At 41.6% G+C, this 27,988-nt stretch overlaps 1 protein-coding gene across 7 annotated transcripts in view; it reads right to left on the reverse strand.

Moving 5' to 3' along the window:
- The window catches only part of LRGUK (leucine rich repeats and guanylate kinase domain containing), a 130,082-nt gene extending 102,280 nt beyond the window's left edge, over positions 1-27,802 (reverse strand). For all 7 annotated transcript variants that reach the window (XM_033432422.2, XM_004272178.3, XM_033432421.2 and 4 more), the window contains exons 1-5: positions 27,235-27,802; positions 19,668-19,775; positions 16,024-16,105; positions 5,197-5,297; positions 1,467-1,548 (exon numbers count right to left, since the gene is read on the reverse strand). In XM_033432422.2, the coding sequence (XP_033288313.1) occupies positions 1,467-1,548; positions 5,197-5,297; positions 16,024-16,105; positions 19,668-19,775; positions 27,235-27,555 (694 nt within the window). In that variant the 5' untranslated portion in view covers positions 27,556-27,802. The remainder of the gene's footprint in view (positions 1-1,466; positions 1,549-5,196; positions 5,298-16,023; positions 16,106-19,667; positions 19,776-27,234) is intronic.
- Positions 27,803-27,988: the final 186 nt, after the last annotated feature.

Below are 27,988 nucleotides of genomic sequence, written 5' to 3' on the forward strand. Positions count from 1 at the left end.
ATTTTCTGGGAGACAGAACTCCAGACTTTCGTGCCACCATTCTCACTTAGGGTACACTGAAGAATAGAAGGAGCTCTGGATGCTCAATCCCTTTTGTCTGGTTGGAGTTTAGGGGGGCAGCTGACGGCTAGACCAGGGCTCCTCAAGCTTTAATATGAACTCACATCACCTGGGGGTCTTGTTAAAAATGCAGATTCTGATTTCAGAGGTCTGGGGTAGCATCTAAGAGTCTGCATTTCTAAGAAGTTCCAGGCAATGCTCACACTGTTGGTGGTCCCTGAGGAGCATTCTTCTAGATGGCCTGAGATGAGTAGATCTCTGAGCCAGACAGCTTCTGGGCCGTCAGACTCTATCTCTTTCCAAATGAAATATATATACAGTCAAGCATAAAGTGCAGGTTCTATGGACGGGTGCCGCTAATGTGTACTACTTTTAGTTTGTCATCAAAACATTTCATTTTGATCATTTTCTCATTCGGCTACGTTCAGGAAAACTTGCTCGTTTCAAGAGCACCCTCTAAATGTCCACTAATTGCTCATTTTCACACACAAGTTCTAAAGAGAGTGATGTGATGTTTTAAGCTTTCCATCATATACAAATAAAGCGTTTTTCTTACAAAATATGTCTTCAAGAAAACGTACCTTCTGTTCTCCCCACATCTCAGCCTCATTACTAGTGTGTACTAGCTGCTGCCACATCCCTGGAATGAGGTATCCAAGGGCAATCAATTCATTCTCCACTCTGCCCTGAAAAATCCTCAGGGGGGTAGAAAGATACTGAGAAAGAGAAGGCGCTGCTCCCTTATCACCCAGAGAACACTGGTCTCTAGGGTAAGGAAGAGATTCAAGCTCATTAAACTCACAGACCCCTTAGGGTCCAGAAGCTGGAGTGTGTCTATGTTAAGGTAGGTGCTCTGTTTGCACAGGAGCCTGGCTCATGCAACAGATATGTTCTGGAAGTTGGCTGCGAATCAAAAATTGTTGGTTTTACTTTTTTAAAATTTTTATGAAAGCGTCATTTGAGATACACTAGAGAGGACTGCTAGTTCAAGGGAGCTTAGTGTGAATTCTTTTGTAAAATAAATAATCACTAATTTTGGCCGTATCTGGATTTTCAGACACTGAATTTACATAAAATAGGGCCCCAGTTTAAGTAAATTTGAAGAAGGGAGTCGGGTAAAACAGAACTTCTTATCTGGTTCTAGAATTAAAAATAAGCCTATGTTTATCAGAAGAATGACCGTCTTCTTAGCTTTTCAGGTGTAAGATGTTCTTGGCAAGCTCTGATTTGCACTCTTACTCCTTGGTCAGTAAAATATCCTCATTCTGTGAATATCAATTCTTAACCGTTTAAATGAGTCACACATCTCTAGTAAATTGCCTATCCCGCACTATTTCAGGTCATCCAGTACACATGTATAATGGGCCTCTTAATCAAACTTTCCCCTTTAATCATTCAAAGGATACTGTCCAAAATTAGTTTCGTGAGAGACTCATATGCCGACAAATCACACATTTCTGAAATCTGGTTGTAGGAAAAATCCACCTTCTGATAAGAGAAAAAGAGCAGGACGTTACACTTTCTCATTCATCTTAACCACACAATTACCTGCACAACAAGAATGTATTTTCTGATGAGGGGTTACAATTCATAGTTGAAAATACACTCAGGCTAACATACTTCCTTTGTGTTTAATCGTTTCCTAGCTGGGACCCTCGTCTGCCCACTTTGAGGGGTACTAAAGGGGAGACCCTTCCCCGTGGCTGGCATGGACAGCCGCGCAACAGAAACGCTTTCTGTTTCTTCAGTCACTCTCCCCATTTTCAGCACTTATTTTAAACTTTCTTGATCTTCCTTCAGAGCTTACCTCAGTTTCACCCTTACTAACCACCATGTCTTCGTTTTCGCTGACGCCCAATAGCCTGTGTTCATTTAGTTTATATGCACATCTTGCTTCTGGCTTCTTTGCCTTCTCTGTTTCTGGCTCAATTTACTCTCCTGTGTCACCCCCTAAAGGCCAGAAAAGTCTTTCTTATTCATCCCTCAGGCCATACCTCGTCCACTCAGCACCCTTTCTCAAACTTGACTATCTTAGGAAAGCATTTTCAACAATATTGGTTGTTCCTACTCAAAAATATGAGAAAGAAAAACAACATTAAATAACTTTAATTATTCACCTACTGGCAAAAGATAAAAAATATATATATATTTTTAAACACTGCTTTAATGTGCTAGGCACATGGTGATCATTTTCTGGAAAACTATCAAGCAATTATATAATAAGTACTATTGTTATCTTCTTGTGCCCTTTAAAACAGTAATTTTACCTCCCCCAACCCATGCACTAAGATTATTTTTATCAATGTATTAAATACTAAATACTTTAAATACTAAAAACTTTAAATATTGGACACTAAAAAAAACTTCTTTGAAAACAGCTCAAGTGGCAAGTGTAGAAAATTGGTTAAGTTGATTACAATACAGCAACAAGACTGCATAGTAAGTAAAATACAAGTATGTGAATCATGTGAAGAAATAGAAATGTGCAAACAAATCCTGTTAAAAAAAAATCAGAAACAAAATTTTATGCATATACAAATTGCAACTATGTAAAATGCATTCCATGACTTAATTAAAAAATCAGTTTGGCATGAAAAAATGAAATTTCTCATTCGCGTTTTTCTTCTATATAATAATGATGGGCTAGAAATAAACTTATAATTATCTAGGTTTACTTATAGCTGACATTTTTCCATCAACACCTTTCATTCTTGTGCCACAGCTTGTGTGTGCTCATGATACCTAGCTAACTACACACCTGTTGGGACTATATGCCAATACTGTGCCCTCCATGCACTTATGATACTGGGCTTGTTGAGAGACCTTAAAAGGGTTATGATATTGCCCTGACTCCCACTGGGAGTTCCACTGGAACCCAGAGCTTGTAAGAAGTGCCCATCAATCAAACGAACCTTCTTCACCTACTAAGAGCAAAACCATTCTAGGAAATACAAAAAGGGTACAAATATAAGCTCCTGCTCTTTGGGACATGTATGCTTTCTTTGGTTGGTGGCACAAGGCACATAGATAATAAATGAAACATAAGCAGAGCTTTCCGAGAGGGTGAGACATTAAACACAAGCGTGATTTACTGGAAAAATGGGCTTTGGGTCTCAGACATGGGATTCAGTGCCAGCCCTGTGACCTCCCAGCAAAGGTTAAGTAAGTTATTTAACCTTTCTGTGCTTCTGCAAACTCATCTGTAAAATGGGACCATCCCAGCTGCCTCACAGTTCTATTGGGAGGATTTAGTAAGACCCTGCATTGAAAACATTGGAAGGCCTCAATCATTCCCCTCCCAGGTTCACAAAGGGTTCACTTAGGGTTCACATAGGGTTGAAGTACCTTGTCAGGGGCACTCTGGCACTTTGCAAGCACTTTCCTAAAGTTACCAATACATCTGCTCTTAATCCTCTAGGAACTTAAACATTGAGGTATCTGCCATAACGATGGAAACACATCATCATACATTTGTCCAAACCCACAGAACGTACAACACCAAGAGTGAATCCTAATGTAAACTGTGGGCTTCGGGTGATTATGATGTGTCAGTGTAGGTTTGAGTGTAACACATGTCTCACTCTGGTGGGGGATGTTGATGATGGGGAGGCTGTGCATTTGTGGGGGCAGGAGATATATGGGAAATCTCTGCACTTTCTCCTCAATTTTGCTATGAACCTAAAACTGCTCTAAAAAAAAAAGATGGGGTATCTGATTTGTTTTTGTTTACTTGTGCAGTCTTTTGGGGAGGGGGTGAGGCAAGGTTGTGAATGAAAGAAACTCCAGTCAAGTTTTTCCCAAGGAAGGGGGTCACGCTCTTGCCATGGCTGATTTCACTGGGGCTTAGGGCAAAGCAGAAGGGGACAGCAAAGGAGGGAGAATCAAGACAGCTCTGCAAGAACAATTCCTGATGACCTGGAGACCACAAGGCCCCATACTGAGGACAAATAGGCACCTTGTGTGGCTTTTCTGGATAAAGGAATGTCACCACAGCAATAACTGTAATTTCAAAGGGAAAAAACTCACTACTGATAAAAATGTAGCAATGTGAAATAAAAGAAGAAAAATTAAGAAAGGCGTCTCACTGACAGTATGGAGGATGTCAGATTCTTAATTTCAAACAGACTTATATTTGTGCAAGCTCCAGCAGATCACGTTGGATCTACATTAATTTGGCTTGTAAACAAAAGAAAACTAATAGGTAATGAAAGGCAATCATTGATGTCCACTCCTTAAAACAACTTTTTAATGAAATATTTGAGTCCAATAGAAAAATACTCGTCCCAAGCTGCGGCAATGGTTCCCAAATTTCTCAGCACATTAGAGCCACCTGGGCGGGGTCTTTTAGAGATTCCCACACCCAGGCCTTACCTTGGACCACTTGAACCAGAATATCTGGCAGTGGGATCCAGGCATCAGTAGTCTTTAAAACTCTCCAGGTGATTCCAGTGTGCAGAAAATCGGAGTACCATTAATCTGTGACCTCTCTGCTTACGTGTGGTCCATGGACCAGCAGCAATGGATCATCAGGAAGGCTGTTAGAAAGCAGGGCCTCAGGCCCACCTCAGACCTACTGGATCAGAACCTCATTTTCACAAGAACGCCACGTGACCTACACACACGTTAGAGTAGGAGCCACCGTGCTCCACAGCAGAGTAGGCTGCCCCGTCACCACCACTCACAGAGTTTCCTTCTGCCTCAGAAATGCAAAAGCAAGTGCAGAGAAGCAAGAATGAAGATTTGAAATCTCCGCTTTCTAAACAAAAGTAAAGGTTGGATGAATAAAGAAGGCAAAATTTAAGCCCCCAGGAAACTTTTACAGAATTTTCAGGTATAAAATTGTTCTGCTATGATAAAAATACACAAACAATAACTAGTATTTAAATGAAGCAGAGAAAAGGGAAAGAAGTTAGCTCATTGGTTTGGACACTAGGTTTTAGCAAAGCTTCCGAAAAAGATAATCTCTTGAAAGACTATCTCCCTTTTCTAAAATAAATGATACACAAATCCTTCTCCTTCTTTATTTCATTTCTCCTCTGTCTTATTCTCTCTGAATTCTCTTTTAGTGCTGTTTTGCTCATTAACGTATTTCACAAACCAGTTAACACATGTAATTAGTGTATTAATAAAATCTACCTTGAGATTTTTGGGTGGCTTGAAATTGAAGAATGTCGTCAGTTTATTCTGAGAAGCATTAAGTTCTAGAAGATAAGGCATACAGCTCACACAAGACAAATCTGGGGGATAAAATGAATAAAGAATAAGGTAAGTAAATAAAATAAAACTTAGATGAAGTCATTAAAAACAGCATACATTATATTAGAACATTTTAAAACTATACCAGTTGGAAGCACATCTTAATTATTCCAGATGAGTGAAATGAATAAAAATAGGAATATGCAAAACACACACACAGTGTGGAAAAGGCACCATGAGCCCACAATTTAACCTTCTTCTCCAGGGCCGCCCACCTGTCCCATCCCCTTCTTCCATCACAACCAGGAAAGAAATGACCAAGGCCTCCTTGCGGCCCAGCTCACTCTCCCCTGAGCTGCTAACAGTCAATGCTTCAAAAATGCCAGCCTTGGGGGAGACCAAGATGGTGGAGGAGTTAGACGCAGAGATCACCTTCCTCCCGACAGATACAACAGAAATACATCTACGTGTGGAACAACTCCTACAGAACACCTACTGAACGCTGGCAGAAGACCTCAGACCTCCCAAAAGGCAAGAAACTCCCCCACGTACCTGGGTAGGGCAAAAGAAAAAAAGAAAAAACAGAGACAAAAGAATAGGGACGGCACCTGCACCAGTGGGAGGGAGCTGTGAAGGAGGAAAAGTTTCCACACACTAGGAAGCCCCTTCGCGGGCGGAGACAGGGGGTGGCGGTGGGGGGGGGAAGGGAAGCTTCGGGGCCGCGGAGGAGAGTGCAGCAACAGGGGTGCGGAGAGCAAAGCAGAGAGATTGCCGCACAGAGGATGGGTGCCGACCGGCACTCACCAGCCCAAGAGGCTTGTCTGCTCACCCGCCGGGGCGGGTGGGGCTGGGAGCTGAGGCTCGGGCTTCGGGCGGATTGCAGGGAGAGGACTGGGGTTGGCTGCGTGAACACAGCCTGAAGGGGCTAGTGCACCACGGCTAGCCTGGAGGGAGTCCGGGAAAAGGTCTGGAGCTGCTGAAGAGGCAAGAGACCATTGTTTCAGGTGTGTGAGGAGAGAGAATTCAGAGCACCACCTAAACGAGCTCCAGAGACGTGCATGAAATGCTACGGCTGCTGCTGCCGCCACCAAGGAGCCTGTGTGCCAGCCAGCACAGGTCACTCTCCACACCTCCCCTCCCGGGAGCCTGTGCAACCCGCCACTGCCAGGGTCCCGTGATCCAGGGACAACTTCCCCGGGAGAACACACGGCGTGCCCCACTCTGCCGCCGCAGGCTCGCCCTGCATCCATACTCCTCCCTCCCCCCGGCCTGAGTGAGCCACAGCCCCCGAATCGGCTGCTCCTTTAACACTGCCCTGTCTGAGCGGGAGCAGACGCCCTCACGTGACGTACACGCAGAGGCAGGTCCAAATCCAAAGCTGAACCTCGGGTGCTGTGGGAACAAAGAAGAGAAAGGGAAATCTCTCCCAGCAGCCTCAGGAGCAGCGGATTAAACCTCCACAATCAACTTGATGTAACCTGCATCTCTGGAATACCTGAATACAATGATTCATCCCAAATTGAGGTGGCGGACTTTGGAGGCAATGATATATATTATTTTTTTTCTATTTTCTCTTTTTGTGAGTGTGTATGTGTATGCTTCTTTGTGTGATTTTGTCTGTATAGCTTTGCTTTTAACATTTGTCCTAGGGTTCTGTCTGTCCAGTTTCTGTTTCTTTTCTTTTTTGAGACAGTTTTTAGCACTTGTTATAATTGGTGGATTTGGTTTTTGGTTTGGTTGCTCTCTTTAAAATTATTAATAATTATTTTTTATTTTAATAACTTTATTTTATTTTTTTCTTTCCTTTTTTCCTCCCTTTTCTTCTGAGCTGTGTGGCTGACAGGGTCTTGGTGCTCCAGCCGGGTGTCAGGCTTGTGCCACTGCGGTAGGAGAGCCGAGTTCAGGACATTGGTCCACCAGAGACCTTCCGGCTCCATGTAATACCAAACGGCGAAAGTTCTCCCAGAGATATCCATCTCAACACGAAGACCCAGCTCCACTCAACAACCAGCAAGCTACAGTAACGGACACCCTATGCCAAACAACTAGCAAGGCAATAACACAACCCCGCCCATTAGCAGAGAGGATGCCCAAAATCATAATAAGGTCACAGACACCCCAAACACACCACCTGACGTGGTCCTACCCACCAGAAAGACAAGATCCAGCCTCATCCTCCAGAACACACGCACCAGTCCTCTCCACCAGGAAGCCTACAAAACCCACTGAACCAACCTTAGCCACTGGGGGCAGACACCAAAAACAATGGGAACTATGAACCTGCAGCCTGTGAAAAAGAGACCCCAAACACAGTAAGTTAAGCAAAATGAGAAGACAGAGAAACACAGAGCAGATGAAGGAGCAATGTAAAAACCCATCACCAAACAAATGAAGAGGAAATAGGCAGTCTACCTGAAAAAGAATTCAGAATAATGACAGTAAAGATGATCCAAAATCTTGGAAAGAGAATGGAGAAACTACAAGAAACATTTAACAAGGACCTGGAAGAACTAAAGAGCAAACAAACAATGATAAACAACACAATGAATGAAATTTAAAATTCTCTAGAAGGAATCAATAGCAGAATAACTGAGGCAGAAGAATGGATAAGTGACCTGGAAGATAAAATAATGGAAATAACTACTGCAGAGCAGATTAAAGAAAAAAGAATGAAAAGAATTGAGGACCGTCCCAGAGACCTCTGGGACAACATTAAATGCACCAATATTCGAATTATAGGGATCCCAGAGGAAGAAGAGAAAAAGAAAGGGACTGAGAAAATATTTGAAGAGATTATAGTTGCAAACTTCCCTAATATGGAAAAGGAAGTAGTTAATCAAGCCCAGGAAGCACAGACAGTGCCATACAGGATAAATCCACGGAGAAGCACACCAAGACACATATTACTCAAACAATCAAAAAATAAATACAAAGAAAAAATATTAAAAGCAGCAAGGAAAAAGCAACAAATAACATATAAGGGAATCCTCATAAGGTTAACAGCTGATCTTTCAGCAGAAAGTCTACAAAACAGAAGGGAGTGGCAGGACATATTTAAAGTGATGAAAGGGGAGAACCTACAACCAAGATTACTCTACCCAGCAAGGATCTCGTTCAGATTCAACGGAGAAATTAAAACCTTTACAGACAAGCAAGAGCTAAGAGAATTCAGCACCACCAAACACCACCATAGCATTTACAACAAATGCTAAAGGAACTTCCCTGGGCAGGAAACACAAAAGAAGAAAAAGACCTACAATAACAAACCCAAAACAATGAAGAAAATGGGAATAGGAACATACATATCAATAACTACCTTAAATGTAAATGGATTAAATGCTGCAACCAAAAGACACAGACTGGCTGAATGGATACAAAAACAAGACCCGTATATATGCTGTCTACAAGAGACCCACTTCAGACCTACGGACACATACAGACTGAAAGTCAGGGGATGGAAAAAGATATTCCATGCAAATGGAAATCAAAAGAAAGCTGGAGTAGCAATTCTCATATCACACAAAATAGACTTTAAAATAAAGACTATTACAGACACAGAGAAGGACACTACATAATGATCAAGGGATCAATCCAAGAAGAAGATATAACAATTGTAAATATTTAGGAACCCAACATAGGAGCACCTCAATACATAAGGCAAATGCTAACAGCCATAAAAGGGGAAATCAACAGTAACACAATCATAGTAGGGGACTTTAACACCCCACTTTCACCAATGGACAGATCATCCAAAATGAAAATAAATAAGGAAACACGGGCTTTAAATGACACATTAAACAAGATGGACTAAATTGGTATTTATACGACATTGCATCCAAAAACAACAGAATACACTTTCTTCTCAAGTGCTCATGGAACATTCTTCAGGATAGATCATATCTTGGGTCACAAATCAAGCCTTGGTAAATTTAAGAAAATGGAAATTGTATCAAGTATCTTTTTCGACCACAACACCATGAGACTAGATATCAATTATAGAAAAAATCTGTAAAAACTACAAATACATGGAGGCTAAACAATACACTACTTAATAACCAAGAGATCACTGAATAAATCAAAGAGGAAATAAAAAAATACCTAGAAAGAAATGACAATGAAAACACAATGACCCAAAACCTATGGGATGCAGCAAAAGCAGTTCTAAGAGGGAACTTTACAGCAATACAGTCCTACCTCAAGAAACAAGAAACATCTTAAAAAAACAACCTAAACTTACACCTAAAGCAATTAGAGAAAGAAGAACAAAAAACCCCCATATTTAGCAGAAGGAAAGAAATCATAAAGATTAGATCAGAAATAAATGAAAAAGAAATGAAGGAAACAATAGCAAAGATCAATAAAACTAAAAGCGGGTTCTTTGAGAACATAAAATTGATAAACTATTAGCCAGACTCATCAAGAAAAAAAGTGAGAAGACTCAAATCAATAGAATTAGAAATGAAAAAGGAGAAGTAACAACTGACCCTGCAGAAATACAAAGGATCATGAGAGATTACTGTAAGCAACTATATGCCAATAAAATGGACAACCTGGAAGAAATGGACACATTCTTAGAAAAGCACAACTTTCTGAGACTGAACCAGGAAGAAATAGAAAATATAAACAGACCAATCACAAACACTGAAATTGAGACTGTGATTAAAAATCTTCCAACAAACAAAAGGCCAGGACCAGATGGCGTCACAGGTGAATTCTATCAAACATTTAGAGAAGAGCTAACACCTATCCTTCTCAAACTCTTCCAAAATATAGCAGAGGGAGTAACACTCCCAAACTCATTCTATGAGGCCACTATCACCCTGGTACCAAAATCAGACAAAGATATCACAAAGAAAGAAAACTACAGGCCAATATCACTGATGAACATAGATGAAAAAATCCTCAACAAAATACTAGCAAACAAAATCCAACAGCACACTAAAAGCATCATACACCATGATCAAGTGGGGTTTATTCAAGGAATGCAAGGATTCTTCAATATATGCAAATCAATCAATGTGATACATCATATTAACAAACTGAAGGATAAAAACCATATGATCATCTCAAATAGATGCAGAAAAAGCTTTTGACAAAATTCAACACCCATTTACGATAAAAACCCTGCAGAAAGTAGGCATAGAGGGAACTTACCTCAACATAATAAAGGCCATATATGACAAACCCACAGCCAACATCGTTCTCCATGGTGATAAACTGAAACCATTTCCACTAGATCAGGAACAAGACAGGTTGCCCACTCTCACCACTATTATTCAACATAGTTTTGGAAGTTTTAGCCACAGCAATCAGAGAAGAAAAAGAAATAAAAGGAATGCAAATCAGAAAAGAAGAAGTAAGACTGTCACTGTTTGCAGATGACATGATACTATACATAAAGAATACTAAAGACGCTACCAGAAAACTACTAGAGCTAATCAATGAATTTATTAAAGTAGCAGTATACAAAATTTATGCACAGAAATCTCTTGCATTCCTATACACCAATGATGAAAAATCTGAAACAGAAATTAAGGAAACACTGCCATTTACCATTGCAACAAAAAGAATAAAATACCTAGGAATAAACCTACCTAAGGCGACAAAAGACCTGTATGCAGAAAACTATAAGACACTGATGAAAGAAATTAAAGATGATACAAACAGATGGAGAGATATACCATGTTCTTGGATTGGAAGAATCAATATTGTGAAAATGACTATACTACCCAAAGCAATCTACAGATTCAGTGCAATCCCTATCAAACTACAAATGCCATTTTTCACAGAACTAGAACAAAAAATTTCACAATTTGTATGGAAACACAAAAGACCCCGAATAGCCAAAGCAATCTTGAGAAAGAAAAATGGAGCTGGAGGAATCAGGCTCCCTGACTTCAGATTATACTACAAAGCTACAGTAATCAAGACAGTATGGTACTGGCACAAAAACAGAAAGACAGATCAATGGAACAGGACAGAAAGCCCAGAGATAAACCCACACACATATGGTCACATTATTTTTGATAAAGGAGGCAAGAATATACAATGGAGAAAAGACACCCTCTTCATGGTGCTGGGAAACTGGACAGCTACATGTCAAAGAATGAAATTAGAACACTCCCTAACACCATACACAAAAATAAACTCAAAATGGATTAAAGACCTAAATGTAAGGCCAGACACTATAAAACTCTTAGAGGAAACATAGGCAGAACACTCTATGACATAAGTCACAGCAATATCCTATTTGACTCACCTCCTAGAGAAATGGAAAAAAAAATAAACAAATGGGACCTAATGAAACTTCAAAGCTTTTGCACAGCAAAGGAAACCATAAACAAGACCAAAAGACAACCCTCAGAATGGGAGAAAATATTTGCAAATGAAGCACCTGACAAAGGACTAATCTCCAAAATTTACAAGCAGCTCATGCAGCTCAATATCAAAAAAACAAACAACCCAATCTTAAAATGGGCAGAAGACCTAAACAGACATTTCTCCAAAGAAGATATACAGACAGCCAACAAACACATGAAAGAATGCTCAACATCATTAATCGTTAGCAAAATGCAAATCAAAACTACAATGAGGTATCACCTCACACCAGTCAGAATGGCCATCATCAAAAAATCTACAAACAATAAATGCTGGAGAGGGTGTGGAGAAAAGGGAACCCTCTTGCACTGTTGGTGGGAATGTAATTTGATACATCTACTACGAAGAACAGTAGGGAGCTTCCTTAAACATCTAAAAATAGAACTACCATACGACCCAGCAATCCCACTACTGGGCATTTACCCTGAGAAAACCATAATTCAAAAAGTCGTGTACCACAATGTTCACTGAAGCTCTATTTATAATAGCCAGGACATGGAAGTAACCTAAGTGTCCATCGACAGATGAATGGATAAAGAAGATGTGGTACGTATACAGAATGGAATATTACTCTGCCCTAAAAAGAAACGAAATTGAGTTACTTGTAGTGAGGTGGATGGACCTAGAGTGTGTCATACAGAGTGAAGTAAGTGAGAAAGAGAAAAACAAATAATGTATGCTAACACACATATATGGAATATAAAAAAAAAAAGTTATCGAGAACCTAGGGGCAGGACAGGAATAATGATGCAGATGTAGAGAATGGACTTGAGGACACAAGGAGCGGGAAGGGGAAGCTGGGACAAAGTGAGAGAGTGGCATGGACTTATATATACTACCAAATGTAAAATAGATAGCTAGTGGGAAGCAGCCGCATAGCACAGGGAGATCAGCTCGGTGCTTTGTGACCACCTAGAGGGGTAGGATAGGTAGGGTGGGAGGAAGACGCAAGAGGGAGGAGATATGGGGATATATGTGTATGTATAACTGATTCACTTTGTTATAAAGCAGAAACTAACACAACATTGCAAAGCAATTATACTTCAATAAAGATATTTTTTTTAAAAAAAAGCCAGCCTTGGAGGAACTAAAGCCTGAGATATTCCTCTTGATAATTAGCCCCTAAATAACTGCATTAGGTGTTTTCAGGAAGACTAAAAATGCCACAATTCGTTCTTTGTTATAAATTAAATTTTGTTTTAGATGGACTGAATCTTAAATCTCATTAATTATTTGAAGTGATTTAAATTATTGCTATTATTTTACTGTGATTTTGTGCTGCTTAAAAAGTATGTCTGAGTTTTGCATTTTATCCCAAGCCAATGTTCTGAACCTAGAATACTAAGTCAAGGACTATTGTGCTAATACTCGCCTCTAATGAAAATACATACAGGACATAAAAATAGTGAAGCATCTTTGTTATGGAGCGGAGGCTAGCACACCGTTGTAAAGCAATTATACTCCAATAAAAAAATGAGAAATAAAAAAAACGGAAGAAATCATGGATACATGTAAAAAAAGAAAATAAGATAACAGAATAAGATCAAACATACCAGTTTTGATAACCAATATTTAGCCATATAGATAAAAGTTTAACTTTTTAAATAAAATAGAAAAACAATGAGAAAATGATTTTGAAAACACAATCTGGGGACTCCCCTGGTTGCTAAGTGGTTAAGAATCCACCTGCCAATACAGGGGACAAAAAAAAAAAAGAAAGAAAAATAGTGAAGCATTATGTTGCTTTGTTCTGACACTTTACAGCAGGTGGACTTTGGGACAGCAGGAGGATTAGGGAAAGGCTCAGAAAGAATCACATGACAAGGATTTACAGCCCCGTCTCTACCTGTAACTTGCTTCTCCACCCGTCTTTTAACTCTAGATCACACAACCAGCAATCAAAGCCCCTCAGAAGATGGCCTCTGGAGGAGAACAGAGCCTCCACACCTGAAGCCCAGCAAAGTGCTTCTACCCTTCACCAGGTGACAAAGTCACTCCCAGGCCAGGAGAAGGAAGCATAGCTGAGTACTGGGGCCCTGCCCTGGAGTAGGTAGAGCCAGAAAGGTGAGGGGCCCCTGACCCCATCCCCCCAACAGCTTTCCTTCTCAGGGTCACGGAAGCCAGAAGATCTCCACCAATTTCTATTTTATTTCTCTGGTCTAAACCACAGCCTTCTTTAGCCTGTCTTTTTTATGAAATTGTTCTAGGAGGAACAGAACACTGAGACATCAACACTTTGGTGGGAATTCATGAGCAAATCCAGAAAGGCTGCCTGTGAGAGGAAAACTAAGAAGAAACTGTAATTGCTTTACAAGTTTTGCCTATTTGTCCCATCTGAGCTCAGCTCCATATCTGTCAACGGTGATCGCGACCCTCTTAATTTCCACGGGCCCCCATACCCCCTCGGAGCTGATCTTTCTGTGGGCAGGTAAGTGCTGTACCATGGAGCTCTGTCTTGAAGCAAAAGCAGCAGCTACCACTTGGATGGTGAGTACATTTCACACTTTGTAGATGCTCAATGCTTTCGAATCACTTTGATAGGAAAAATCCACCTTTTAGGTTGCTGGGCTTCTAACTCTCCCTACTCGGTGTAGTGACCTCCTTGTCCACCAGATGGCAGGAGCTCCTCATGTCTACAACTGTGGTTCTCAAAGTGTGGTCCTGTACTGGCTTGCAGGGAAACTAATCAGAAATGCAAATTTTCAAGTCCCACCCCAGATCTACGGAATCAGAAAGTCTGAGGGTGGGGCACAGGCATCTGTGTTTTAACAGGTCCCCTCCAGGTGATTCTGATGCAAGTTGAAATCTGGTCCATATCAGGCCATCAACAAAGCTGTTCTCTTGAGAAGAAAAATATATACTGTGCCTTACACACAATAAGTTCTCGAACACTTGATGAGTTAATAAAGGGGGACATAAAAGACTGAAGGAGACTGATCTGAAGAGGAAAGCTTCATTTGCTACCGGGGACTGCTTGCTCAAGGGGCAAGGGTATGAAGCCACATCTCTTTCCCCTTTGCCGCGCACAAAAGATTGCTGGAGTCTCCCCAACCCTGCAATCCCTTAACCAGTAAATGAAACCAATCTTGGAGGTATGGGGTGTGGGGAGAGCGCCTGCCATTAACACTAAAAATTCTTTCCGATGATAACATATCTGGCATTTGCCTTAAATAACCCTGGGAAGGATGGATGTGGCAAGATGGGCCATGGGCTGACAATTGTTGAACCTGAATATTCATTACAAACCTCTCTACTTGTGCACGTTCGTAATTTTCCGTAAAGAAGTTTTATGAAACTAGAAAAATATTAACAAAAAGCCTTTCAAACAGTAGCATTTTAAGAATTAAAATATGCTAGAATGCTTCTTAGCCATTGAAAAGAGTGAATTTTAATTATTGCAGTCAGATGGGAGGAAGAAATCAGAGAAGTCCATATCAGCAACACTTAATCGTCTTCTAAAAAGCTAAAGTGGGGCTTCCCTGGTGGTGCAGTGGTTGAGAGTCCGCCTGCCTATGCAGGGGACACGGGTTCGTGCCCCGGTCCGGGAAGATCCCACATGCCACGGAGCGGCTGGGCCCGTGAGCCGTGGCCGCTGAGCCTGCACGTCCGGAGCCTGTGTTCCGCAGCGGGAGAGGCCACAGCAGTGAGAGGCCCGCATGCCGCAAAAAAAAAAAAAGCTAAAGTGAACAGAAAGGTGATCAATGAAGAAAGAAGCAGGTCAGAAATTTCAAATAGGGTCAGAAAATTAGAAACAAGGATCAAGGTTTGAAGAAAATGTGACTAATTTCATTCAATGTGAGCAAGGTATCACAACGGATAACTTATATGGAACCACAAATGGCAGAGTCAGACTTGTAAGAACCCACTAACTATATGGAGACAGCAAAGAGAGGGGGAAATAATAAATTTCTGAATCCCTGGTGTTCATATAAGAACAGAAGTAGCTAGCCAGGATTAAGATGTAGATGCAAATGCAAAATAAAGAAAAGCATCCATTAAAGGGGGAAAAAAGAACTAATTCATCTACACTGAATAAACTAAAAGAGGGAAGGAAATGGGAATCATCAAATATTCAGGAGGCATTAAAGAAGTAATAATCCATCTCTTGAAAGGAAAAAGCAAAGCAAACATTCCATCTGACACTCTTTAATATCACTGAGTGGGTCTCAACCATCGCATAATGTAGCATGTGTGCTGACCTCTGCCTTTTTCCTTTGTCATCAGTTATAGGTGCTTTTTTTCCATGGAAGACAGAGGATCAATGTGTAAAGTGATCCGCAATAGCACTTATATCAAGTTTGGTAGTATTAAAGTATATTACATTCTGCAAAGCTTAAATTTTGAAATAATTCAGCAATCCACTGACTTACTAGAATGACAATTACATACCTTCAATTTTATTTACTGAAAGATCCAACTTCTGCAGGTGAATGTATCCACAGAGGATGCTAATGTCAATTAAATCAAGACCCTGAGAAAATAAAAGGTAAAAGATTTAATGTTGCTTTAACAGATGAGTACTCAGGCTTCTCAAGACATCTGGAAATAGAGGTTGACAGAAAGAAATCCAGAATTTCCTTTGAAAGTACAGTAGAAGTGAGGGAATAAAATCTGAAGCCTACCACCAATAGGGTCTCAAAACAGACTACAAACCCCATCCAAAAATGCATTCTTCTGAAGGAAATAATAGCTTGGAAAATTAGTGTTGTTAGCAAGAACATACACAACATGAAAAGGCAAATTAAAGCAGTGTTCATGAAGACCTTTAGAGCAGAGTTCTATATTTTTAAAAACCCACACATAAAAGCAATAAAGCCAAAGCCTTTATCTAGTAGAAGAAAAGAAAAAGCAAATGCCTAGAATTCAAATGAAATGTTAGAAGAGTTCACACCTAATCGAGTGATCATTAATAACAATACTTCTTAGGCTCCCTCAGGCTTCAAAGCTCTCTCCCAATAATCTCATCTGATCAAACAAACCTGTGAGATCCGTAGGGCAGATTATCCCCAGTGTAGGGATGAGGAATGTGAGGTACAAAGAGGTAGGTAAATAGCCTAAAATCACTTAGCAAGTTAGCAACACAAAAGCAGCTCCAAGTCTCCTGAATCTTTGTCCCAGATCCCTTCCATGAAATCTTGCATCTAGTGAACATCACGAGGGGTTGGAGGGGAATTTGGTCCCTTGGAACAAAGACTCATGTCACTGGTTTACGTTGTGATGTCAGAGTCAGAAAAAGCCAACCAAAGTGTCATGATAAGCAAGTTCTCAAATATAAGAATGATAATAAAGGCCTCTAGAACAATAATAAGTAAATTACTGATGACCTACTACATACAAGGCATTAAGCTTGGCATGATGAGAAACACGTACAGAGTTGGGCTAGAGCTATATTTTGCCTTTAAGAAACTTACGACTTTGGGTAGGAGAGAAACTGTGTACACAAGTAATTAGAGAAAGTTAGAAAATTATGTGCAACATAAGTTAAGACATAAGGCGGGAAAAATCACTAACCTGGCCAACCCTAAGAAAGTGTATTCAGTAAGACAGGCTATTAGGGCAAAGTAATTCAACATGTAATATCTCAAATGTAAGGAGGTCAGTGGCAAAGTAAGAAGCTTCAGTCCATCTAGCTGAAATAAGATTTAAAGGATTGTGCTTTCTTGTAGATCAATTTAAGGCGTAGCACTAGGTACATACGTAGAGTATTGATTGAAAAGGACTTGTGTACAGATGTACCGCTACTGGAATTATCTTCCATTCCAAAGTCTGACATAGTGCAATGCACACAGGGTCCCTGTACATTACTGCCTGACTGGCTGAGTCATCCATAAAATGCTGTAAAGTGAAAACAGTAAAAGATTAGAGCCTTCGTATGCTGTTCTCAAAGGACATGCCATGAAACCAGCATGGGTAAAAAGGGCTTAACATTTGTTGGACAGTTTACTAGTTCAAATCCAAGATAAAACAGCCTTGCTATGAATTGTATATGCTTGAGGCAAATTAGGGTGCTGTAGCAAAATTTCAGTGTGTTTTTTTCACCTACATATCTGCATTTACTCTGTGGACCTTCACGGAGCAGTTAATGCTTTACAATACAAGAAAGCAAAAGAAATAAATTAATTTTCTAGGACTATAAAGAAACAAAATGAGGAAAGAAGCTGAAATACTGAGTACTCTGCTCTTACAGCTTCTCATGATAAATTTAGAGTCAAGATTCTGTGCTGGACCTACTAGAGAATGGACTTGAGGATATGGGGAGGGGGAACGGTAAGCTGTGACAAAGTGAGAGAGTGGCATGGACATATACACACTACCAAACGTAAAACAGATAGCTAGTGGGAAGCAGCCGCATAGCACAGGGAGATCATCTCAGTGCTTTGTGACAACCTAGAGGGGTGGGATCGGGAGGGTGGGTGGGATCGGGAGGGAGACGCAAGAGGGAAGAGATATGGGAACATATGTATATGTATAACTGATTCACTTTGTTATAAAGCAGAAACTAACACACCATTGTAAAGCAATTATACTCCAATAAAGATGTTAAAATAATAATAATAATTCAAAATTGATAATACACTTAAGTGTAGAAGATAAAACATTAAGGCCTCTAGAAGAAACTAAAGGGAAATATATTTATGATACTTCTATAGGCAAAGATTTTTAAAATTGGACACAGAAAGCACTAATCATGAAAGAAAAAATATTGATGTCACTCAAATTTAAGAAATTCTGTTCATTAAGAGATATCATTAAGAGAGTCAAAAACCAAGCCACTGGGAGAAGATAATGTGTACATCTGACAAAGAATACATATCCAGAGTATATATCCACAAATTAATAAAGATGGACAATCCAATAAATATACGGGCAAGAGACTACAAGAGGCATTTAGCAAATCTAAATGGCCAATAACATACAAAAAGGTACTGCAATAAAATACCACTGTACTCCCAAATATCCTTTTGCCACCGGTTTCATAAATAAAGGATCCAAACAGGGACTTCCCTGGTGGCAGAGTGGTTAAGAATCCATCTGCCAATGTGGGGGACGCAGGATCGATCCCTGGTCCAGGAAGATCCCACATGCCGCAGAGCAACTAAGCCCATGTGCCACAACTACTGAGCCTGTGCTCTAGAGCCCGCGTGCCACAACTACTGAAGCCCGTGTGCCTAGAACCCATGCTCTGCAACAAGAGAAGCCACTGCAATGAGAAGCCCGCGCACCGTGATGAAGAGTAGCCCCCGTTCGCCGCAACTAGAAAGCCCGCGCGCAGCAACGAAGACCCAATGCAGCCATAAATAAATTTTTAAAAAAGGATCCAAAAAAAAAAAAGAAAGAAATCTACAGTAAAGAATATATCAGTATACCATATTTTAGTTAAAGAGAAACATTTCAGAATAATTTGGAAAAAATAAGTGTTTTCAACTTCATGTCATATATAAATGTAAGCAAAATAGATAATATTGATTGATAAAGAAATACATACATACAAAAAAAAGATTCTGTGCTGGTATTGAAATCTTGAAAATTGATGAATAACAATACATTTTTCTCTTTCATAATAGCTACCTTTTAGAAAGTGAGCTACAGCTCACAGCTACTGATTTCTTGACATACTTAGGGGGAAAAAAGTCAATACAAAAATATTTTGTTCCCTTGGATTCAGATATAAATTGTAGTCCTGGCACTGATCAGAAAGAAAATTCTTAAAGAGTTTTTGATTGGTTTTACAGAATCAAATTCAACCTCCTGGAAGGAAAGCATTGATTACTATAAAACAGACTGCTTAAGATGAAAGAAACAGACTGTGAAGGAAATGAAAACAAAGGAACTTGGCGGGGGGCAAGGGGGCTGATTATTGGACTGGCCAGGGCTCTTTGATGTCAAACATAAATAACTCATCGCCATTCTCCATCACATGCAAGACTCTGAGATTTGGGGGCCACCAAAAACGGTATGAGTACCAGAGAAAATGGATGTGGTCCCACCAGTGTCAAGATGTAGCCAGCCAATGGTGAGCTTCTCATACTCACTGATAAAGTCAGACTGAGGTAGACCTGCTCAGTCCCAGAGCCTGAGCGCCCCAGTTTGTAGAGTTTCTCAGCCACGACCTCCTGTCTCAGGACCCCATCAAATTCTCCCTGCAAAAAAACCAGAGAGGCGGACAAAGAAAGGATTTCCATTAGAAAAGAAGTAATCCACCTCATCATATCCAGCACTTATTTACTATATTACATATCTGGGAGCTGAGCCTTCCAAAATTTACCAAAGAAAACTGTGTTGTTGGGACTTCCCTGGTGGCACAGTGGTTAAGAATCCACCTGCCAATGCAGGGGACAAGGGTTCGATCCCTGGTCCGGGAAGATCCCACATGCCGCAGAGCAACTAAGCCCATGCGCCACAACTACTGAGCCTGTGCTCTAAAGCCTGCGAGCCACAACTACTGAGCCCACGTGCCACAACTACTGAAGTCCATGCACCTAGAGCCCATGCTCCACAACGAGAAGCCATTGCAATGAGAAGCCCGTGCACTGCAACCAAGAGTAGCCCGCTCTCGCTCAACTAGAGAAAGCCTGTGCACAGCAACGAAGACCCAACGCAGCCATAAATAAATAAAGGAAATGGTAATTTAAAAAAAAACTGTGTTGAAGACCCATACATATTACATATGATTAAGAAAATATCGGTCAAATCAATGTATTGCTGTTGAACTTTCAGGTGGTTGCTTGTATTAGGTATTCAAAGCAGAATTAACACAGTAGCAGTAGAAGCATCAATATTAGTGATGACAGCTACGTTGATTTAGTGCTTCTGTTCTGGGCACTATGCTAAGAGCTCTCAGTGGGTCCACTCATTTAATCCTCCTGACAATCCTGAGGGAGGTACGCTTAGCTCCATTTTACAAATGAAGAAACTAAGGCTCACAGAAGTTAACTTGCCTGAAACCACATAGCTAGTATGTGACAGAGCCAGAATACAAATCCGAATCTGTCTGACTCCAGGGCAGTTCTAACCACTACACTTGACTGCTTGTCCACAACCCAAAGGATGGTTACATCAAATTAAGGCAATTACTTCTCTACATCTGGTATTCTTGCTGGAGAAAACAGGTCCTCAGTTCACTTTGTACTGGCTAATTTTGCTGGATTCATACAATTTACAAGATTAATTAAAAGGGTAATATCATTTGTAGAAGGAGCTTGGCCCTTAGTGTATAGATACCCTGGACCAGTGGTGGCCCAACACACCCCTCCCCCAATTATGACAGATAGAACAGATAATAGATGGACTAGTGCTGTGTTTGTGCTGCCTTCAGCTCCATTATGACCAACACACTAACATCAGCACGAGGACACAAAATACAAGTAACCACGTCAGTCACGCCAATATTACTAACCAACTGGTATAGGGACTGTGATGGCAAAACACTCTCTCGGGTCTTCTATACTCATTCAAGGACCAATGATGCTGCTCAGGCTTCTAGTACTAAGGACATAAGTATGCAGGCTTGTGCTACTGTAAAGAGCTTTCTTTCCTCCCCCATTTCCACTAACCCAGAGAAGCAAATATCACTCAAACGGAGATACTGCACAGCTGGTTTGAACCCCAGATCTGCCATTTTGGATATATGACTTTGGGAGACAAAGTTTTCTCTGAGACTCATAATTTTTCATCTATAAATTTTTCATCTATATATTATTACTTTTTCTTAATGTTTTGGAGAGAATGAAAAATAACTGTGAACATAAAGCTCTTAGCGTGGTGCCTAGAACACAGCAAGTGTCCCCAGTAAATGGCAGCTGATAGCACAAACTGGTGAATTCAGAAATTCCACATCTTATTCATCCATGCCAATCAACCTGTTCACAAAATGGGGGAAAGAGATCTACTTTTCTAAACAAAGTTGCAATTTTTTATAGTAGGCCTGGGAAGGAGTAGAGGTGAGAGAGTGTTACCTTCCCTCCCAAAACTTTCCATGTGGCCCACCCCCTCCATTTCCTGGGAACAAGAAACTACAGAATCCCTTATTTACAGTAGGTGGACATCTGTTTTTCAACACAGCCATTGATACAGAGACTGGACACACTGTCAGCACTGTCCCAAAGCCCCAGGGCAAGACTCCTCACGGCCACCCCCTCACACATCCTTTGAGGTTCCTGCCATTTGCCAGTGTCATGTCTCTCCCTTCTGGTCTTTGGTCATCTTCAGACCTTGACCAGCCCTATCTGTATCTTGGGTGGTTTCAGAATCCCTAAGGAGGGCCACTCAACACCCCGACCATTCCAAGTACATGCACACATACATGTTCCTTTATTTTCTCAACTCCAGACACCTTAAAATTGATCTCTAGCCAACTTCAGCCACTCACTCCCCTGGGCATGCCCTGGACTTAGTCATCATGCTAAACTGCTCCACCCTAGAAACCTCAGACCTCAAGTCTTCCATTGTTCTCGGCTCCCACAGCTGCCCATCCTTCAACTTTTCCAACACCTACTGAACTTGGTCTCTGACCACAACAAAATCTCCGGTCTGTTCAGCCTTCCCTTTACCTCAGAGTCTATCTGTCCCCTCCTAACTATACTTCCTTCTCTACTGGGTCTCCCATGGGCAATTTCAATGTCTCTCTACCCTCAAGTCTCTGACTCCTTGGCCCCTGACTGCAACTGCCCCATGCGTACCCAAACCTGAATCAACTTCACGCTCAACTACTGCCTTGGGGCAGGGATTATGTCATGTTCATCATCCATTTGGGATAAAAATCTTTCCAGCATACGAAGCACAGGTCATCCAAGTACACAAACTATTTCAGGAGTTTGATAAACTACAATAGAGGTAGGCAGGGTGCTTTCACTAGGAGCAGGGCACCCATTTTATGGCCGTTTTAGTGGGGAGTAGGGGGTTAGCAAAGACTTCCTCGGTGAGAGAACCACGGAAACCCAAAATTGTGAGTTATTCTGGCAAAGGGGAAGAAAGGGCAGAAGAGGGCCAAGAGAGTATTGCAGGTACAAGGGGCAACATGTACAAGATCCCAAAGGCAACGGCGAGTATAGCCCGTTGGGGAAACTACAGAGTTCAAAGAGCGAAAGTGTAAGGTGGGGAGGAGGGATACAGTACCTAATACATGTTTGGTGCTAAAACACCGGCTGAATGAATAACAAGACTACTTCTCCCCCCGAGGGGCTGAGTGGGCGGGAAAGGCCCACTCTGGTGCCACGTTCAAGTCAGCTTCTAGCTGGGCCTCGGCGCTATGGTGCTATTATGGTCCCCTTCTTCCTCAGCTGCCTTTCATGTCCCACCTTGCTGGTGAGATCTCCAGCCCCCTCCTCAAGCTGTCAGGTGCCTCCACTCCTTTGTCCTCACTCTCAGCAGGGGACCCTCTCAGTCCTTCTCTTCCACTTCCGAGGCAAGGTAGGAATGGTCAGACATCAGCCCCTCCACATTGTGTACCTGTCCTGATGCTTCCTGCTGGGGTCTCAGAGGAGGTCAGCTCCTTCTCCACACTCAGAGTCCAGCACCCTCTGTTTCCCCAGAGACCGTGTTCAGGGATCATCAATGTTGCCCTCTTTTGCCTGTGGTTTCAACCGGTCACTCTCCACTGTCATTCTCCAAGCCGTCACTTCTCCAGCTCTACGAGCATGTGAGTCCCTTCTGTCCTACAAGGGCTCTCTTCAGTCCTGCATGTTCCTTTAGCTATAGCTATAGTTTCCCTTAATAGCCAAGCTAGTTTCCCCCTTGTTCACCTCCCATTCACGCCTCAACTTGCTTCACTTAGGCCGCTGCCTTCACGTCACAAAATCCACATGGGCCAAGGTCTACAGTGACTGTCAAATAGGCAAAGCTAATGAACCCTTTTTTTTTTAAGAAATATTTATTTGAGGCTTAATAATTTGTTGGGTTTATTTTATTTTTTAAAGATTTTTTTTTTTCTGATGTGGACCATTTTAAAAGTCTTTACTGAATTTGTTACAATATTGCTTCTGTTTTGGTTTTTTGGCCGCGAGGCATGTGGGTCTTAGCTCCCCGACCAGGGATGGAACCCGCATCCCCTGCATTGGAAGGCGAAGTCTTAACCACTGGACGGCCAGGGAGGTCCCTAATGAGCCCTTTTTGGGCCTCTTCCCACTTAACCTCTTGGAGGCATAACCCACGCCAATGTTCTCAACACCCTTTCTTGCCCTGGCTTCCCGCCTGTTCAGCTCTCTTCCTTCTCCTTTTTCTCTTATCAGTCTTTTCCAGTTTCTTCCCCTGAATCCTCTTCATCTGCCTGCCTCTGAAATACCTGTACCCCCAGGGTTTTTTTCTTGGCCCTCTCCTTCTCTTCTTTCTTCTCTTCCTGGATGATCTCACAGACTCCAATGCTGATGATTTCCAGGTCTCTGACCCTGAGCCCTCCTCTCCTGATTTCCAGAGGCCTATGATTCACATACCCAACTCTTGAATGCACAGCTCCACCTGTCCCTGTTTCCCATGGTGGTCAGTGGCCCTAATATTCCCCCCGGAACACGCCACAGACCTAGCAGTCACCCTAGACTTCCGATATTCAATTAGTAAGTGTTTCATCTTAAATATTTTAAATACGTATTTCTCTCTAGCTTCCTTTCCATTCCCATTGCCTTAATCCAGACTCTCGTCTCTTCCCCAGAGATATTGCTCCTCTTTGCACTGATCTCCCTGCCTCCAGGCTCACCATCTTCTTATCTAACCTCCCTTGGCCACAAGAGCAGTTCCCTGCTGCTTAGCGTCAAGTCCACAGTCCCTACAACAGCACAGAGCTCTCCACAACCTGGCCCCCACCTCATCTGTCTTTCTGCTCTCACCTGTAACCCACCACTTGGAAAAGCTGCCGTCTGCCTGCCCACACACCACCTCTGCACCCAAGTAAGGGTTGACTTCCTTTCCAGTCTTCCGCCATGCCTGCAACCCGGCTATCATCTGTACACATCTCTTCATAGGATGAACACTCACTCTTATCTCACCTTGAGAGCTGGGACCATGTATGTCCTCCGTCACACTCTCATCTTTGTCTACCATTACTGTAGCTATTATGTATTACATCTCTAATTTTCTGAGAGACTGCACTGTATCAGACACTATGTTAAGAACTTTAACATAGGCTTTCCCATTAAATTTGATGTTCACAACTATCCAATGAGCAGGCATTATCATCCACATAAAGTTACTGGAGTGGTTTTCGTGCAGCAGAAACATATCACAGGCCCAGACATTTCTTCTGCCCTGTCGAGTCAGAGTACTTCCAATATAGCAATCACTTGTGAATGCTTGTTCAATGAAGGCTAAATTAATGAAGTCACCTGATGGGCTGTAGTTAGTAGATTAGAACAGGTAAGTTATTACTTGGATTAGTAACAGTGTAAATAATATATTGTGCTAAGTAGTTTACACATAGGATCTCATTAAGTTTTCACAGCTCTCCATGAGGTAGATAGTATTATAATTCCTGTAGCGCAGATGCGACACAGAGAGTATGAGTAACTTGCTCAAAATCTCACAACAAACAAAAGGCTTTACACAGATCTTTGAATGCCAAAGGCAATATTCTGAACAGCTGGTCTGCCCTAACTCCCTCAAGTTCATTGAGGCTAATTACGTTATAGGCACTTAATAATCATTTTGACCATCAGAGCATTATAAATCTTAATCGGGCTAGGATATGGAAAATAAATCACTGAACATAAAAGTCCAAATGTTTCCTCTGAAAACTTTTTGGTTTATTCAGCATATCAAAACATATGAGACACTATAAAAAGGTAAAAGAGAATGTGAGAACACAAAACAAATATTAATTTTAGAATATAAATAGAAGAAATAATAAACTTTTTCCACACAAAAGCCTACAAGCCAAAAAGGATTAACTAGTTCAAGTCAACCCCCTCCCTCTATGGTTTGTTAATGGCATATTGAAGACAGATTAACAACAGTACTAATGAACCCCACAGCTGAAGAACATGCATTAACTAGAATAACGTGGTGATTCATTTGTTAATTCCTCTGGGGTGGAAGCCATACAAACACCTGAAAGTTGTAAAAACATCGCTACAGTTTTCCAGTAGTCACTGTTAAGCATGGCAAAGTAAATCAACAAAAGATGAACAAAATAAGTAGTAATTTTCTGTGGTCCACTTTAAGCAAAACTGATGTGTAACTAGGCCATGTAGAAGGAGGTAGAAGACGACAAAATGGGGGATGAGGGTGGAAAAAACTGGGCCAAATGTAGAAAGTGAACAAAAGGACATTACAAAAGAAGGGAACCCAAGTGGAGACACAATGTAAGTAGTCAATGGCAGAATCAGAGTAACAGAAGACACTGCAAGTTACAGAGGGGAGAACAAGAAAAAGTAAGACAAATGAGGAAAGGGGATGGTGAAAGAGAACAGGCATAACAAAGAGAAACCTGTTTGGCCTCAAGGGGGAAAGAAAGGTGACTAGGAAAAGGTGCAATGATGCAGAGGGGATGCCAGAAGAGTATCACAGAACAGGATGTTGGAAACTTTCTATTTCTCTGTATCATATCTACTTCTGAAAAGAATTTGAAGCAATTTATACTGTGAAGAAGGAGGAAAGGGAAGAGAAAAACCTAATCTAAAGAAAAACTACTGAAATTAAGAAAAATACTGAATTAAGAAAAGAAGTTATGTTTCTTGGCAGGCAAGACAAAGAGGAAAACCTAACAGTTTATCAAAAGAAAGCAAATCCAAAGAGTGGATATATGTATATGTATAACTGATTCACTTTGCTGCACACCTGAAACTAACACAACATTGTAAATCAACTCTACTCCAATAAAAATTTTTTAAAAAAAGAAAGCAAATAATGTATTAGAAAGCCAAGAGAAAGAAGTGACATGATGTGAAGTGGAAAGGGATAAGAAGGCAGGCAACGGGCTAAGGAAGGAACAGGATGCTAATAAGTGTAAGTGGAATTGGGTCATGTTTAGAAGAGGTATTGTAGAAAAGAGGGAATCTGTATTAGTGTGAAAGGCCAAGCTGCCAACGAGGCATTACAGGTGGGAATGTTGGGAACATTCCCCACATCCTGAAATACTCTCACAGTGAGCAGTGTGTGTTGTTTGTATAATGCACCATATACCCCTGGCAGAAGTAATATATAAAAACTTTCAAGTCACTTGGTCTTTGAGGAAGCACTTAGATTATTTCAAAAGGGTAATTTTTTTTTTTTCCTAGAGGAAGGAGGATGAAGGGACTCCTTCATCGGGGAGAGTGTTGGAGTATTTCAGTCATGAGGAAAAGGTGCAGGGGGTGCAGAAGTAGAAGTCTGTCTATTCACAACACTGTCAAGCCATAACTCCCATACAAATAGAACTTTTTCCTCAAAGATGCTGTGTAACTTGACTCTTAAGAAATCAAACGAAAAATAAAGGATATACTTGAAGATATTTCAGGCAAAGGGTGAGGAAACCCGGTAACAGAAATGGGAAGGAGAGAGAGGGAGTCTCAGAGCAGTAAGGAAGAGGCGTTCCTGGAGGCAAGGAGCCCTAGGAATGGGCTCAGCCGCAGGCTGGTGAGGGGTCCGACCGCTGGAGAAGGAAGTGAGGGGGTAAGGGGTGGGGGGAAGGCACACCTCAAACTTCAGCATTTCGGACTCTGAAGACTCCTCGAACTCCACTTTGCCCTCGCCCTCTCCCTCGCCCTCTTCCTGGTCATCGTAATCTCTGTCCACGTCCGACTCTTGATAGCAGTGAATGAGCTGCTGCAGTAGGTCGGAGGAGGTTTTGCGGAAAGTATTTTTAGGTCTCTGCCCCATGGGAAAAGGAGACCAGAGAAACTGACGTTCCTTTTCTGAGTGCAGCAGTTTCGACTGGGCTCCAGTTCGTGAACTGCTCACGGCTCCCTGGAGACAGGAAGGCTTCGGCAACTGGGGATCTCTCCCGGAGGTCGCCATCTTATTTACCGGGATTGCCTAGGAGACTGACGCCAGGGCGGGAGGCGCCGCAGGGGATTTTGGGGGCTGTAGTCTCCGCCCCTCCCTGCGTCCTCGCTTTCAGCTTGCGCTGCCATTGGTACGCGACTTTCCGTGTGTGTGTGTGTGTGTGTGTGTGTGTGTGTGTGTGTGTGTGTGTGTGTGTGTGTGTGTGTGTGTGTGTGTGTGTGTGTGTGTGTGTGTGTGTGTGTGTGTGTGTGTGTGTGATCGCTGGCTTTGTTTTTTTTTGCTTGTCTTGCTCGTTTTTCACTTTTCTCTGCACCCCCTTTTTTGTGTTCAACTGTTTTCTCTCAACCTCGAGGCCCCTCTTAGATATTTTTCATCCCGCCCTGAGATCACCGGTGAGCACCCTATCCTACTTCATTCACGGAGGCTCTTTACGCAGAATTAGTGT

This window comes from Orcinus orca, chromosome 9, assembly GCF_937001465.1.
Source record: "Orcinus orca chromosome 9, mOrcOrc1.1, whole genome shotgun sequence".
Classification (NCBI taxonomy): domain Eukaryota; kingdom Metazoa; phylum Chordata; class Mammalia; order Artiodactyla; family Delphinidae; genus Orcinus; species Orcinus orca.